Raw genomic sequence first — 17,719 nt, 5'->3', positions numbered from 1 at the left:
GCGCTCGGCGTCGTGCTGCACGCTGCCCCGCGCGGCCGCCGTGGGGGCGGCGGCGTCGCCGCTGCGGCGGCCGCTCAGCCAGGCGCCGCTGCACACGTCACAGGCGGGCGGCGGCGTCGGCGTCGGCGGCGGCGCCGGCAGCGCCAACGGCAGCGCGACGCGGATGCGCCTGCGCCGCAGCGACGCTTCGTGCATAGAGCGGGCCAGGGCGCGCACGCTGCGCATGACCATCACCATAGTGGCCGCCTTCATCTGGTGCTGGACGCCCTACGTCGTCATGACGCTCTGGTACATGTTCGACCGGGAGTCGGCGAAGAAGGTAAGCCGCCACTCTGCGTACCGTCTGTGTGTGTGTACACGTCTGGCTGCATGTACGTTGCTGATGACAGGTGTTTGTGCCGGCGAGCTTGGCACCAACTGTATTTAAGTAAAGTGGCAGTGTAGCCCTTCACGTCCTGACTGCAGAATAACTCCCTAATACAGGATGAAGCGGCAGAAGTGCTGATATTTCTGTTGGTTTTTGGGGATAGTGTTTTGGACAATATTACATCAGTACTTAGGTCATTTGGAGACTAATAAAAATGTGTTCAAATGTGTGCGAAATCATATGGGACTTAACTGCTAAGGTCATCAGCCCCTAAGCTTACACACTACTCAACCTAAATTATCCTAAGGACAAACACACATACACCCATGCCCGAGGGAGGACTCGAACCTCCGGCGGGACCAGGGAGACTAATAGTTGTAGCTATCGCAAGTCGTATGTTTTTAAGTTGGTTAGTACCTCCAAGTACACGTGACAAGAGCGAGCCTTTAATTTTATTTATTTATTTATTTATTACTTTTTTTTACTTAGCTGCACGTTCAGAGACCGTGAATAGTTACAATTGAATGAAAAACAGCACTCGTTCACTATTTTTAACGAATTAACCGGGTTTCGACACTTCTATGAGTATCTTCCTCAGAATTTAAATCAAAGAATTGTCTATATTCAATAGCCTGGTCACAGAATTATGAATAAGAACGTATGATAGAGTATTTCACGATAATTCCGTACTTATACTCTATCATACGTTTTTAGTCATAATTCTGTGACCATGTTATAGAATATAGACCATTCTTTGATTTAAATTCTGAGGAATACATTCATAGAAGTGTCGAAACCTGGTTAATTGGTTAAAAATAGTGACCGAAGGCTGTTTTTCTTTCAGTTGTCAAGCCTTTAATGCTTACTTTCGCCTGGGCAGCTGGTGAGGTGATGAAGTCTGGACAAATGGAAGTAGAGCGGTTAGTCTATACTGACCGGCGTCATCCACTCAGTTGTGCAGTACGGCTGGGCAGAAAACATCAGGTCGTAAAGTTTCTGATGCGTTTGTGTGAAGACTGTTTCACACAGAGAAAATGCAACCTACACACTGATGTGTTTAGATATTGATGTACCAAATATAAAAATTTCTTCACTTACACCCTTCTCATTCTGTATGAAGATGAATTTTTGAAATGACATCTGGCGCCAAGGACTGTGGCGAATCTTCTGGTTAACAGGTTTTGAATGTGTTGTATGTTTCCCTTCTAACTGTCTAAAACTCCTGTTCTTGAGAGCTTCATAGCTAACAGACAGTACTGAAAAAAAAGAAGCAACACACTGAAGGACAAGGTTTTTCTATTGATAAGTTATGTGACAAATAGTACATCAGTGTACCAGTATAGCAATACACAGTGTATCCGTGTCCAGAGGCTACGCAGGCATCTAGTCTAACATGCAAACGATCACAAAGGTCACGAATGGCGTCCTGTGATACACTATTCCAAGCATCTTCATCCATATGTTATCATGCGATGCGGTAACCATTATGTTCTGAGGACCCAAATGTTATACGCCCTCGCTGCTAGTGATAAATGGATGGAAGGTGCCCAAAGAACCTTTTGCCGTAGGAACCTGAACAGCCAGGCAAACGATTGTTTGACACAAGTAAACTGTTAATAATATTGTTGTACTCAACTTTTGGGGGAAGAACGCTACACTGTTGACAACATGTGGATAGCCAGAAGCTGGGGCCCAACGCGGTCTTCTGTCTCAGTACACGCAATGTTTGCCTGTAGAGGTAACTATCGGCAACTCAGTGTAACTTCCGGCACCAACTAGCAACTGGAAGAAATTTTGAGCTAGCGGACAGGTGACTATCTACCCTCGACTTATAACATCTTCCTGATGGTCTTCATTGTTCGGCGGCCTGGACGTTCTTCATTGCTGGCGATGTTCAAAGGGCCAGTTGCGGCGCCCGCAGGAATTGTCGAGGCGCAGCCTCCGGGCAGTATCGATATGCTACGATGCACACCAGCTAGGGGAGAACGAGTAAGTTTCCGCCCCATCATTTCCCGTACATGTTTAATGGCTCCAGTAGTAGCTGGCCAGTTGCTGCACACCACAAAGTAGACGTTGCGTTAGAGCAGCCGTATAACGAGGTGGGTTGTCTTGCTGTGGAAGCTCATCACTTTGCTGTTAAAGAGATGCCAGTACGGAAGGGACAACATACTTTTTTTTAAATTTTTCACTGCACCTGTGAAGGAGACCGTGGGGTATAGGAGAGCATAACCATTTTCTGCAGAGAGTTATAGTTTGTGTTCTTGTGGCATGTGGGTGCTTATTTAGTTTTGTGGAATTTTTGATTGCATGTAGGTGGGTAGTTGAGAGGAAGGTGTTGCTCATTAAATTTCCCTTGTTCCAAATCCCGTTATTTGCCTTACGGCCGAGGTAGAAACCTCTCGGTCGAAGAAAACCCCAGCCGGGATTGGTTGTCTGTTGTTCGGGTCATGTATCTTCATATTATCTCAGTGGTCCGATCTAGGAATTTTGTTGATGTAGAAACTTTCCGTTGAATCCCGTGGCAGATGAAAAAACGTCACTCTTCAGTCGATGTGGAGAATATTGTCTTGTTCTGTAGCAGTTTACAACATCCTCAGTGGCATTGTAGCGAGAAGAAATTACTTCTCTGAACGGTATCACTAACCTGGTGTCTCGGTAAGTCCCTCGTAGCACAGTAGTAGCGCTTAGTCTCCAGATTCCATGTAGCTGGTGATCCTGCTGAAGTGGAGTGTTTAGGGATTCCAGTTGTTAATTGTCAACAACGTTTGTGCTATACTTGTTTAAATACAGAAATTGCTTTGTCACACACGTCACAGAATCAGAATTTGCAATATGGCGGCTCTGGGCTACGCCGTTATATTCGACCCTTTACAACACATTAACACAATTTTCCGACTTGACATAATGATAGATCCTGCCCACGACACGTGGCGTTCTGGTAACTAATAACGTCACTGTATATCTTGTATCACGGCTGAAATGTGTTCTCGCGACCATACTTTTATCGCCGCCCCGGTTACTCGACCGTGTGGTTTGAGTGGCGCCTCCCTACTAACTCACCCTGTCTTCCCGAAGGAGAAGAGAGACCCCCGTTTCTCCCTCAGCCAATAAGGACAGTTCTCTCGTCTTCTACACACACACACACACACACACACACACACACACACACACACACACACACAGCCAATGGGCGTTCAGATCGCTGTTGCTTGGCGGATCTGACGTCACGTTAGCGGGCATTGTGACGGAAGTTTGTCTCGGGACACTGTCTCAGATTGTAAGATCCTACTCCCGAATAGTCGGATCTTGTCCCTGCTAAGGTTGCACAACATTGCCTCGTATGCTTCAGTCGTGTTTTCCTGCGAATTTAAGAATTCGATTAGAGGGATTGCAAGATACTTGACGTTTGGTTGGGGGGCAATTTTTTGTCGCCGAAGTCGAATGTTGAATTCTTGGGTGCCTTTTGGTGGCGATTAGTAAGATTTCTACACTGAAGAGCCAAAGCAACTGCTACATGTGCCTAATATCGTGTATGGCCCCCGCGAGCACACAGAGGTGCCGCAACATGACTTGGCATGGACTCGACTCATGTCTGAAGTAGTGCTGAGGGGAATTGACACCATGAATCCTCCAGGGCTGTCCTTAAATCCGTAAGAGTACGAGGAGGTGCAGATCACTTCTGAACAACACGTTGCAAGGCATCACAGATATGCTCAATAATGTTAATGTCTGGGGAATTTGGCGGCCAGCGGAAGTGTTTATACTCAGAAGAGTGAGATGCAGGGTCCATGGACTCATGAGGTTATCTCCATACCCCTACACGTCCACCCAGTCGATACAACTTGAAACGAGACTCGTACGACCAGGCCACATGCTTTCAGCCATCGAAGGTCCACTGTCGGTGCTGACGTGGCCAGGCAAGCTTTAAGCTTTGTGTCGTGCAGTCATCAAGGGCACACGTGCGGGCCTTCGCCTCTGAAAGCCCATATCGATGACATTTCGTTGAATGGTTAGCACGCTGACATTTGTTGATGGACCAGCACTGAAATCTGCAGCAGGTTGCGGAAGGGATGCACTTCTGTCACGTTGAACGACTATCTTCAGTCGTCGTTGGCCCCATTCTTGCCGGATCTTTTTCCGGCCGCAGCGAAGTTGGAGATTTGATGTTTTACTGGATTCCTGATATTCACGGTACACTCGTGAAACGGTCGTACGGGAAAATTCCCACTTCATCGCTACCTCGAAGATGCATCGCTCGTGCGCCGTCTATAACACCACGTTCAAACTCACTTAAATCTTGTTCAGATGTGTGTGAAATCTTATGGGACTTAACTGCTAAGGTCATCAGTCCCTAAGCTTACACACTACCTAACCTAAATTATCCTAAAGACAAACACACACACCCATGCCCGAGGGAGGACTCGAACCTCCGCCGGGACTAGCCGCACAGACGTAAATCTTGATAACTTGCCATTGTAGCAGCAGTAACCGATCTAACAACATCGCCAGACACTTATTATATAGGCGTTGCCGACCGCAGCGCCGTATTCAGCATGTTTACATATCGCTGTATTTGAATACACATGCCTAGACTAGTTTCTTTGGCACTTCAGTATATACTGAAAAACAAATTCACACAATAAGCTTCGTAATCCCTACCTATCATTTAATAAACTAACAAGGGGCCCATTAGATATGTTAATGATGAATTCTGGTAAGTCTTAGGTGTGAAAGCCTCTGGTGTCCGAGCAAATCGAGGTTGAAGTTTTATGCGTGTCTCCTATACCCGTAAGGTTAATCACGATTCGACCAAGTGAGCGAAGTGCAGTGGGTAAAGCATCCAGTTACCCCGCCGGCGGTACGTGTTCCAATCCTGCCTACGTACTTTTTCTTTGGTTTTTTTCTATTTTATCGTACAGAGGATCGTTAAATATTACATGGCATGAAAAATTACTCAAAAAGAGACGTTTCCCCGTGGTGATTTCATTCATTTATTAATCGTTACAGCTCACTCTTGAAATTGCAGAATCGTCTTGCTTGTTATCGCTTCCGGATGGGATTTGTCGTAGAAGCAACCGAAATACAAATTTGTAGAGCACCAAGCACATTTAATGAAAGCTTGTGTGTTGCTAGCACACGGATTTTTGAGAAGCGAGAACTACATTAGTTTAATTTGTGGATGTACATCTCATTGCATGGGCGAGGGAATTCAGCTGGTGATACATATGACATAAAGTACCATCACAGCAATATCTTGAGAATGTTATTACCTATCACATTTCTAGTTTCGGCGGCATATTATCGCCATCCTCAAGTCCCGTATCTGTAAAAAGAGTATTGGGTTTCCGTGGCTCATTTACAGTGGCATTTTTGTTATTAGAACATGTCCACTAGCTTTCATCAGGGGTCTATACTCGACACCGTATTGTTGCAATGCAGTGAGTATAGACTGCCGACGAAAACTAGCCCACGTGTGCTAGTAACAAGGATCCCATAGTACGAGTAAATGCGCCAGGGATATCAAATACTCTTTTGGTATTGGTGGGGCCTGAGGACGGGCGCAATGTCCTGCCGAAACTAGGTGTGTGACAGAATAAAGACGTTCTCAAGATACAGCGTGTTGGTTCTTTTTCACACACACATATATATATATATATATATATATATATATATATATATATATATATATATATATATATATATATATATATATATATATATTCGTTTAATTTCGAAAAAATTTTTGTTTCTTCAATTAACATCGTGCGAACCACGTGTATTTGATCATTCCAGTGAAAGCAGGTGAACAAAACTGATGCAGAATTGAGCAATGAATTTTGTGGGTCTTGCCATGAAGCTATTTCTCCATTAATCTTGGGAATTATGAATATTTTTCGTGAAAATTTTACAGTATCTGTAAAAATAAAAATCACAGAAATGGCTAAGTGCAGTGAATTTTGGTGGGATAACTTTCATGTTGCAGCTGCCTGCATTTCTTTGCGAGCTAACATCCCAAACATGTTCTGGCTCACATGCGTTTCCCCTTCATCGAAATGTCTTGACTCAGACCCGTCTAAATTAGACACTTGTGACCCTTGGATAAATTGTCTGTGTGATGGCAAGTTTGCGAAATTCAAAGTTAATACAACATATAATAACATTAATAATAATATCGGGAACTAAATTAACGATCCATAAATGACTTAGGCCACTCAGTTGCGATTTGGCTAGAATAATGTTTATTAAGAAAGCAAACTAATAGCGAAAGTGGTCGTATTTAGAGTTACTGTTACACTCGAGCGCATATCCATTTGACACAGTTCGATCATTCACAATCTCGTCGCGAATTAGAAGTCCAATATTCCGCCTCGTTAACTACGGGACAAGTTAGAGTTCACACCAGGCGCGCGGCTGCTCACCGCTCAGAGACTTAGTCCCGCGATACCACACAACGCGAAACTTTCTATGTCGTTTCACTTGCTGGCTGCCTAAAGACCGACTGTCCACTTTCGCGTCTCAGTCCAAACTGTTCATCTGTGGCCGTTCCCGGCCATGCTCTCCCGCGCGCCGAACATCTTCGTTCAACTGACTGGGGCTGTTGCCTTCCTTGAGTTCGTCCATCCGATTGGCTACAGCTTATTCTACATTATTTTACATTTTAACATATTTCAATAATCAAAGCTTGACCACTTTCACGTTCTAAATAAAACAACAATAATATCAATTACATAATAAACGTTAAATTCTTTTACATAAAACCAATACAATTTCCTTCTTAACTTTGAATGTCACGGTCAGTAGCCTTGCACCAATGTTCTTTCTGATAAATAAATAAGGAATAAAAGTGACTATTCTGCATTAAACTTTACAAGAAATATCCTATTACCTAATGATTCAAGAAGGTGTCATGCTGTCATCGTTCAATGTGTTTTGTGTGGAGGAAATGAAGATCTAATGTTTAACTGAAAATACTGATAATTTTTTAAACAACTACAGTTACAGATAGAGATGGGTCGAACTCGTTGATTCCCGTGAACTACTTCATTCATTTCACCCTTTGCCGTGAAGCGTTCAAATGAAGTAGATCATTCATGAAGTACGGAAGCCTGGCTTAGTTGCCCAGTTCGCCGCTCAGCCGCGGCTACGCTCGCTTCGCCTCGCTTGTACAATAAAGGTTCCTAATACTTCATAATTTTACCAACAGATGGCTAACTGTGCAGTAACGTGCACGCAATGTTTTACGCTCTTACAGCGTCTGAGTTAACATAAATAGAGCATGGTGGAAGAGGACAAAGGAAACATAAACAGAGAAGCCTGTCACATATAAAGAAGGTATTACATTTAATCTTGCTCGACATTTTCTCATGAAACGCCCAAAAAAGTCTTTATCAGCCAAGTGAAACATTATTTGTTGTATTCATGGACTAAAAAACTAGGGCTACCAACAAAATGCAGTCCAATTTCATGTTCCTTTTAAAATTTAGTTCAAAATAGAGTGAGTATGTTTACCACTGTCACAAAGTCTATATATCTACGTTAAGTAATTATTCAGAAGTTTTCCTGTAGATTTTATTTTGTTGAGAATAATATAACCCTCCAAATTCAAAACGTAAACTGTCACCTGTAGTAATTGATACGATTTCAGGTAAAATCCCTCTTTCAGTGTTATTAACAAAACTTTTATTTTCATGTTGGCTGTGCGTGCATACACAGCCAGCCTCCTCGTTTGTATCTGTAATATTAATTTGTCCGAAAGCGCTGCCAACGGTGGGCTACCGGTAGACGCGAAGTATAACTGAACTGCACAAATAGTCACGGGTAATGATGTCAGCACCGCAGGAAGCAGCTGACGCTGCCTTCCCATCGCCCCTCACCTCCCCAACCCATCGCAAACCTATAGTTTCCCACAAACGCCGCGCGATTCGTCGACAGGCAGTAAGGGGGGACTGAAGTGAAGGGAGAATGAGTGACGTCACGCCGATGTAATGGGATGAGGGAGAGGGGAAGAGAGTGAGTGAACTTGAAGGAAGTGTGGAGTGTGTTATCTGTGAAGAGTTTGAAGTACCAGTTCATTGAAATTGAGTGGTTAGTTCACACTTCACTGGAGTGAAGCGTTCATTTGAACGACTCATTCACGAGCTCCCCATCACTAGTTACAGAGTTGTTATTTACAACATTTGTCATTTTAATGATGCTCTTCTATATGAAGTACCGATCGTTAAGGTCGATCAAAGGGTTCAGATTTTAGCATTAACGTCTTTGTTACAAAACTTGTTAATTTCACTTTAACAGAAAATCCTAAGCTATTATACGAGGGTTATTCCAAAAGTAAGGTCCGATCGGTCGCGAAATGGAAACGACTATGAAAATCCGATAAAGCTTTGCACAGATGTGTTGGGTAGTGTCTCTAGTATAACCCCAGTTAGCATCACGTCGCTCTTCTCATTTCTGAGCTCGCAGTGAGTGCGTAAAGATGTCTAGAAAATAGTGTCTGCCGCCAAGTACGAGGGCCTGGTGAGAAATTTCGCCTGAAGCTATGCAGCCAACATTACATAACTGTCGTGCTGTTTCGTCTTCACGACAATTCTCAGCCGCATTCTGCAGGGGCAATGAAGATGCTCCTGCATCGTTTTCAAATGGAAATGTGAGATTACCCACAATACATTCCACAATTGTCTCCCCCTGAGTTTCATCTCTGGTCACATGAACCGCTGTCTTTGAAGACAAAATTTTGGCACAGACAACGAGGTGTAGGCCAGCGTGGAGAATTGGCGGAAAGCACTGGCGGCTGCCTTCTATGATGAGGCTATTGAAAAGTTGGTACAACGCTATGACAAAAGTCTAAGTCAGAACGGCGACTACGTAGAGAAGTAGCTGAAAGGTGTAGCTAATTGTTACAAGTAAAACATTTCTGATGTTCACTGTGGTTTCAATTTGGCAATCAATCGGACCTTACTTTTGGTATAACCCTCGTAGATATGAACAATATTGAAGTTTTATTGGGATTACCATGAAATTTTATGGAGGATGCTAGATTAAAATTACTGTGGCTTCATTCCCTCAACTGCTACAGAATTAAGTGGTTTCCATAAATGTTTCCCATTATGACCGATCTTAGGTCTGCCATATTTAACACTGCTACGTCTCCGTGGCCACAAACGCCTTCTACTGGGTTTCCCTATGACTTAAGTTCTCATCTGTCTCACTCGCTCACTACAACGCTTAGGCCTCAATAGACAATAGACGCCTGTAAGTTTCCCCATCTAATGGAGAATGTGCGCCCTTTGTGGCACGCGGTCCTGGACGACAGGGTTCGTTTCACAATTCCTGTAGGCTGACTCTTTGGGCCATATATTGAAATGAGAGTACAATGTTCGTTAACTCACACCTTGCATCTGCAAAGGTTTCATCGCCGAGTGTCTTATCAGTCTCCCTCCGCATGTGTATAAAATGAAAAGTAATTTCCCTTGTCCTGCGTAAGGAAGAATGACAGATTTAAAGACTCTTCGTACGGCATTTTCGTCAACTTCCCTGATTTCGTGCAGGCCAGAATTTCATTTCCTTAATTTATGAATCAGCTCATCAACACTTTTTTGATGAATCCAACCAAATTTCCAGTGTGGTCCTTGCATACATCGGAGAACGTAAGGGAACATCTTTCCCCTGGCAGTTGTGCTTTGATGACAAATCTTCATCAAATCTCTACTTGAGATGGGGGCGATTTTCGCTCCTGGTTCTGCAGGGCATCTACGGTACGTCTATTTATTACTGGTAGGCTTCTCGTCGTTATTAATTGCATAATCTAGATCAAAATTACAGATGAGTACTTTAGACCGTCGTCTTGCAGGTGAACTGCTCCTAGGCACCTGTACTGCGGGACGGAGGCAAGATGGCGGGGGCTCCATTATGCTCCGGGAAACATTCACGTGAGCATTCATGGGTCCAGTGTATCTCGTGCAAGGCACGATGACCACCAAGGGGTATCGTACACTGGTTGCAGACCACGTACACCGCGTAACAACGATCTTGTTTCTCAACGACAGTGGCATTTTTCTAGAACGCAATGCATCGCGTCACAACGGCAGAAGTGTGATGTAATGGTTCGAGGAACACAGTGGCTAGTTTTGATTGACGTGCTGGTCTCCCAGTTCGCCAGATCTGAACCGCTTTGAACACATCTGAGGTGTCATTGAACGTAGCGTCAGATGTCATCGCAGTCTCCCCGGAATTTACGGGAAACAGTTGACTTGTATGTGCAGGTGTGGTGCATCCTAGCAACGTCTCATTGCTTCCATGCCACGACGCATCGCCGCTGTTATCCGTGCCAAAGGCGGACATACCAGATATTAGGTAGGTGGTCATAATTTTCTGGCTGATCCGTGTATGTTGAAAGAGGACTGGGATTCCGGGGAAGACGGCAACACAAAATTCAAGTAAAATATTTAATTAAATGCCGCCTAAATAATAAAGCTAGAGCTAATTAGCAGTTACATTCGTACTATGTTAAACAGAGGGCCAAGTGAAACGCTCTCCAGACAACTAATTTTTCCGTCTCGGGCTCATTTCTGTGTAATATTATATTACTCCAGTTTCATAATTAAATTCTGAAAGTCTCCGCTGTTCTAAACCAGATTAGATTCAGATCCCTGCAAATCGCTGGACAGCCTAATTAGTTTTAATGGCGTCTAATGTACACAAGAGAAAAAGTTCTTAGCGCTGAGTCGCTCGCTGTTTGAATCGTGAGCAGAAGACGAAACGGACTGGAATTTCAGATATGGATTTAAAGATCTTATATCAGTTAGACACCATTGGAAGCTTTAGTTCAGAAGTGACTGTGATAACTGAAGAAGTGGACTGTTCTAAATTGTCCGTTATCGAAATACACTGACAGAAAAAGAAATGGCGACAGCAAGAAGAGGTTTTGCAACGTATACGGAATTTATTAGGCATATTTTACATATAAAAGACTATTTCTGTTCAAATTTCGCTCCAGTCCCATAAGACTGGCGCTAGTATCTCGTAATGGGGATGAAAATCAGGTTTGCTGTAAGCACACGCTGTAACGGTCCTGAGCGTTTTTTTACTTTGACCTTGGACGTTCTGAGTTGATGTTAGTGAAGAATGCCTTTAAGACGACAAAGACTGAATTATCAACACCTCACTGAGTTTGACCAAGGTGGTGCTATGGGGCAACAAGAAGCTGGATGAAACTTCCTGACAGATTAAAACTGTGTGCCCGACCGAGGCTCGGACTCGGGACCTTTGCCTTTCGCGGGCAAGTGCTCTACCAACTGAGCTACCGAAGCACGACTCACGCCCGGTACTCACAGCTTTACTTCTGCCAGTACCTCGTCTCCTACCTTCCAAACTTTACAGGAGCTCTTCTGCGGTAGCTCAGTTGGTAGAGCACTTGCCCGCGAAAGGCAAAGGTCCCGAGTTCGAGTCTCGGTCGGGCACACAGTTTTAATCTGCCAGGAAGTTTCATATCAGCGCACACTCCGCTGCAGAGTGAAAATCTCATTCTGGAAACATCCCCCAGGCTGTGGCTAAGCCATGTCTCCGCAATATCCTTCTTTCAGGAGTGCTAGTTCTGCAGGTTCGCAGAAGAGCTCCTGTAAAGTTTGGAAGGTAGGAGACGAGGTACTGGCAGAAGTAAAGCTGTGAGTACCGGGCGTGAGTCGTGCTTCGGGAGCTCAGTGGGTAGAGCACTTGCCCGCGAAAGGCAAAGGTCCCGAGTTCGAGTCTCGGTCGGGCACACAGTTTTAATCTGCCAGGAAGTTTCATATCAGCGCACACTCCGCTGCAGAGTGAAAATCTCATTCAAGAAGCTGGATGTTCCTTCTGAGATTTTGGCGAAATATTTGAGAGGAATGTAGCCTCTGTAGATGATGACTGCTGTTAGCGGTGGTCACGGGAATGTACTGACAGAAGAAGATTGGGCTTCAGACAGCCTAGTGGTACTTATTTATTTATTTAGCGTATGGCTAATACAGACATATCATGAAATTGCATATACATATGTACATATTGACACACAAGAAACTTAAGTTTGTCTTTACAACTGAATATCCAGTCCTTCAATCCAGCGCACTGCATCTGGAGTTGCTAGCAGGAAGTCCTCTTTGGCGCCGTGATAGGCTCGAATCCTGCATTCACTGACAATGTGGTGAACAGTCTGGTATGGAGCCCCGCAGTCACAAGCTGGATCAGGCAGCTTCTTCCACTTAAAGACAGCATCCCTGCATCGCCCATGGCTGGTACGGATTCTGTTGAGAGTAGACCACGTCTTGCGTGGTAAGTCGAATCCACTTGGAAGTTTAGCACCTGAGAAGATGTTATGCAGGTGCACATCTGTCACTGCTTCCCACCGACCTATCCATTCTTCAAGAGATTTGAAATTCTTAGCAACCATGTCAGCAGCATCGCACAGTGTTGGATGACGTGATTTCAGTCTCTTGCGATTTAAAAGTGGCAGGTCGCTATGCACGGGTAGGTTAGAATTCCTGGAGATCTTGTGGAATTCTCTCGTAAGGGCAGTACATCTGCGTAGATAAGGATGCATTATACCGGTTAACAGTGAAAGCCAATAAACTGAAGTAGATCTGATTGTGCCAGATATTATGCGCATTGTCGTATTCAGCTGGGTATCAACAAGCCTTATATGATGACTATTCATCCAAACAGGTGCACAATACTCAGCACTTGAGTATACCAAGCCCAGAGCTGAAGTTCGCAGGGTGGTTGCTGAAGATCCCCAGGTAGTTCCGCATAGCTTATGGAGGATGTTGTTTCGAGTCCGAAGTAAAGTGTACGATCCAGGATGACACCAAGATATTTTGGGTTCCAGTTGTGACGAAGAATTCTGTCTCTGAAACTTACCTCCAGTTTTACGTTCGCCAACTGGTTATTTAGATGGAAGCAACACACTTCTGTTTTACTCACACTGGGTTGGAGTCTCCAGATTTTGAAGTAATTGTCTAATGCGGACAGGTCATTGGCTAAAATCTCTTCTGTTGTCTTCATTTCCTGGTGTTTGACGGCTAGAGCCAGGTCATCGGCATAGCAGTATTTTCTGGACGAAGTGTCAGGTAGATCAGATAGATATAGGTTGAACAGTAAAGGTGAGAGAACTGATCCTTGAGGCAATCCGTTGTTCAGCTTCCTCTCCTTACTTATGTTGCTTCCAGTAATTACCTGGAACTTCCGATCACTTAGCATGCTGTTAATCAGTCGAGCCATTGTTCTGCAGGGTATGATGTGGAGAAATTTGTAGATAAGGCCTTCCCTCCACACAGTGTCGAAGGCGGCAGTTAGATCAACAAATGCCACAGATGTTTTCTGCTTCATTTGGTATCCTGACTCTGTGAAGGATGTGAGAGACAATACTTGGTCGCAGCAGCTACGCCCTGGTCTGAAGCCTGCCTGATCAACTGGAACGTTCTCTAAGATAGCGCTACTTATTCCGTTATATATTAGCCTTTCAAAAAACTTGTAGCAGCAGCTGAGTAGGGAAATGGGGCGATAGTTTTCTACCCTGTTGCTGGGTTTGCCAGGTTTCAGAACAGGTATTATTTTCACCTTTTTAAACTCAGATGGAAGTTGACCAGTCAGCAGGATGTCAGTGAAGAATTCTGCCAGCCATTTCTTAGCTTTTCCTCCCATATGGATCAGGAATTCTGGGTGGATACCATCGAATCCAGGTGCCTTAAGAGGTTTGAGGTCCTTCAGTCCAGAGTCAATGTCTGAAACTGTGAAGGGATGGGTATACTCAGATGAGGGAGATGCCTTCTTTTTAAGGTCATGAAGCTGTCGTCTGATATGTTTTGTATGTTTCTTGTCAGGAGGTACTCTTGAGGTGGTAATGATGTGGGAAGCAATTTGGTCTGGTGTTACTTCGAAATTTTTTCTGCATGCTGGTGCACTTCCTCCCAGTTTTCTCAGAAGACTTCATGCTTTCCTGCTCGAGTGGGTAAAGTCCATAGTTTTGACTGTTTCTGCCCATTTCTGCCTCCGAGACATGTCCAAGCTGGACAATAGTTCCGTAGCTATCTCTGGGTCACCACTTTGCTGGAAGTATTGGTACAGTGTTTCACTTTCCTCATTCCATCCTGGAACATATTCTTTTCGGTATCCTCTTGGCATACACTTTTTAGCTGTTGCTGTTACTGTACCAGTGAAGCGTTGATAGTTATTATGTGATGGAGGTATCCATCGAATGGTCTTATCCAGTTCCGTTGAAAACTTCATCCAGTCGGCTTTCTGGAAATTCCATCGAGCATGCGGAGTTGATCGTATGACAGGAACAGTGCAGCCAATTTGTATTATTACAGGTGTGTGTTGGCTGTGAGGAAAGGCATCTATCACTTTCCTTGTGGTGTTGATGGGAAAGCCAGTTTCGTTGCAGCTAACAAAGCATAAGTCAGGATTTGAATCCTTGTCCCAAAGCAGCTGACCTGAAAGTGCCTTGATCTTTGGCATCAAACACTAGATGAAGATTATTCTCTTCGATCCATTCTGCAAGGATGCTCCCATTTTCATCATTTTGAGAGTACTTCCAAATTTCATGGTGACTATTGAAGTCTCCTATGTAAATTGCAGGATGTTCTGCTGTGTGTAGGACAAAATCGGGCTATGTTGTTTTGGGTGGTTTGTAAACATTTGTAATAGTAATGCCGTGCAATTGTATGACAACTGTATGTATATCTGCCTCCACACTTACAGAAATCAGCGAAGCTTCGTTTATGTTGTTACGGACATACGTAGCAATTCCACACACCTCGTGGTAAGTTACACCAAGTGCAGAATATCCAGGAATTCGAACTCGGCTTCGGAATATTTCTTCGCTGGAAACACGAGTTTCTTGAATGGCGACGACATCGATATCGTTGTCCAGCAAAAATTTTGACAGGTAGTCACACTTTGCCCTGCTAATGCTTTCGATATTCAGTTGAAGGAGTCTGATAGTTGGTCCAATGTTTCTTGTTAATGAGCTCTGAAAAGAACTGTTACTGCTATTTAGTTGATATGTCATTGCCAGGAGATCCTATGGATAGTCTGGCTGCCTGTAATCACTGTTGCTCAATTAGCACCACCCAGGAGGCACGTGTAGGGTATTTTAAGGTTAAACCTACGGACGTGAGCAACGCTACCTCCCCTAGTGGTACTACCGAGAGGGAACACAATCGTGTTCGGCCTATGGCTCTGTCGTATCGTACTGCACTTGCGGCAGCAGTTTGAGCAGGTATTGGCGCAACAGTGACACAACGAACTGTTATAATCGGTTACTTCAAGGACAGCCATGAACCAAGTGTCCTGTAACGTGCATTCCACTGACCCCACACCACGGCCATTTGCGTCTTCAGTGGTGTCAAAATAGGTCTCATTGCACGGTAGGGTGGAGGTCTGTTGTGTTTTCTAATCAAAGCTGGTTCTACCTCGGTGTCCGTGATGGCCGTGTATTGGTTAGAAGTCGGCTAGTTGAGCGCCTCGAAGCAGCTTGTCTGCCTACTGGACTCAGCCGACCTTCGACTGAAGTTGTGGTCTGGGGTGGGATTTCGTGAGACAGCAGGAACACTCTTGTGGTTCTCGTATGCACCTTGACTCCAAATTTTCTACGGCAGTCTGGTGATTCGACTTGTTGTGCTGCCATTCATGAACAGCATTCCAGGAGATTTTTTCCAACAGGATAACGCTCGTCCACGCACACTGTTGTAACCCAACATGCTCTACAGAGAGTTGTCATGACGCTTTGACCTGCTCGATGACTAGATCTGCAGCTAAGGAATATCATCGGACAAGTCCAGCGTTATCTACGACCAGCATTATCCGTCCCTTAATTGACCTACCAAGTGCATCAGTCACGGTTCTCCATCCCCCAAACTGACATCCAGCATTTGTAAAATACAATCGGTGCGCGTTTGCATGCATGCATCCAACATTTTGGCAATTACACCGGTTATTGATGTACCAGCATTTCACATTTGGAGTGGCGTATCTCACGCTTATATTAACTTGTGATCCTACAATCATTTAAATCTGTTACCTAGACAAGTGTTGTCCAGAAATGTCATTTCTATGCATGAAATATTATTTGGTATTGCGATTTTCTCCATTAGTGTATTTTCAGTGATATCATTCGGAGACCTAACAAAAGATCCTATTGTATTGTGATTGGCAAGTAATAACAGTACGACAGATGGAATTGCGAATGTAACAACAGGCGCTTCACTTCCTGTAAGATATTCGTATGTTGAGTTGGTAGAGACTAAGTCTCTCGTTGTACAGGTTTAACGGAAGACATTGAAATATCTCGAAAACTACACATCTGAGCAGAAAAAGTTATAATTCCAATTTGTTTGTCTCGGAGGGGTACATCCAACAATACCACATTCGACCTCCTCCTCCCCCCTCCCTCTCCGGAGGGGTTGGGGGGAGGCAACTTTGAGATCTTGAATGGGAACACGTGTTTATTTATAGCAGATTACGATTCTACGGCAGAACCTACAAATGTTTTGTCCGAAGCATTTTCCTTGTTTCACCACTGATGGCACTGTGATCGGAGCACTAGAAATGGATATACAATCCTAATTTACGACTTGCTACTAAATGGCCCTTGAATATCCAATGGCACATGGGCCACCACCCCCATGCTGCGAGGACAGGAGCCGCCAGTATTTTGTAACTTCTAATTGGAAACCCCATTTGCAACGTTGTATTCTTCGACGCGCAACTGTCTCAGTGGCCCGATACGAGAGCTCCTCAACTTTTCCAACTCTTCCGAGGAAGTGTTCACACGCTGTACCACTTCAATACAGCTGGTGATCCGAGTTCTAATTACCGTACTCAGGACTGAAGGATATCTGCAGGAATGTCAGCACAGGCGCTTGTGATGCGGTCGACCATGTGTTCACGGCCTGGTTGCACTTACTGGTACACTTTATCTTTAAAATATCGCCACAGAAAGAAATCCGGGACGTAAAATCCTGCGACCTAGCGGGCCAGTAATAGGGCCACATCTGTCGATCCACCAACCAGTGTAAAACGCGGTCTGATAACTCCATTGCTTACATAACGTAATGCGCTGGGCAAGCGTCTTGCTGAAACCACATACACTGTCGAACATCCGGGGCAACATCCTGCAGTAGTACCGGTAGTTTCTGTTCTAAAAGCATTTCATTCCATTCAACGTACCATCCATAAAATACAGCCCTAAGAGTTTGTCCCCCATCATGCCACGCCATGCATTAACCGACCAAGGACATGTCCGAAAGAACAGACACCATATCCATATAAGTCTATAGTTCTGGAAATACCGACCACGACCTTTTTCTTCTGTGAGGATGCACACATATT

The 17,719-nt window shown here is 44.4% G+C and overlaps 1 protein-coding gene across 1 annotated transcript in view; it reads left to right on the top strand.

Annotated features, from left to right (window-relative positions):
- The first annotated feature begins 223 nt into the window (after positions 1–223).
- Positions 224–17,719, top strand: part of LOC124709100 (vasopressin V2 receptor-like) — a 45,102-nt gene continuing 27,606 nt past the window's right edge. Inside the window, exon 1 of the mRNA XM_047240749.1 lies at positions 224–319. Coding sequence (XP_047096705.1) covers positions 224–319 — 96 coding nt within the window. The remainder of the gene's footprint in view (positions 320–17,719) is intronic.

The sequence above is a fragment of the Schistocerca piceifrons genome, chromosome 7 (assembly GCF_021461385.2).
Source record: "Schistocerca piceifrons isolate TAMUIC-IGC-003096 chromosome 7, iqSchPice1.1, whole genome shotgun sequence".
In the NCBI taxonomy this organism is placed as follows: Eukaryota; Metazoa; Arthropoda; class Insecta; order Orthoptera; family Acrididae; genus Schistocerca; species Schistocerca piceifrons.
Note: the sequence above shows the minus strand (reverse complement) of the source record. Positions and strands in the feature narration are given on the sequence as shown.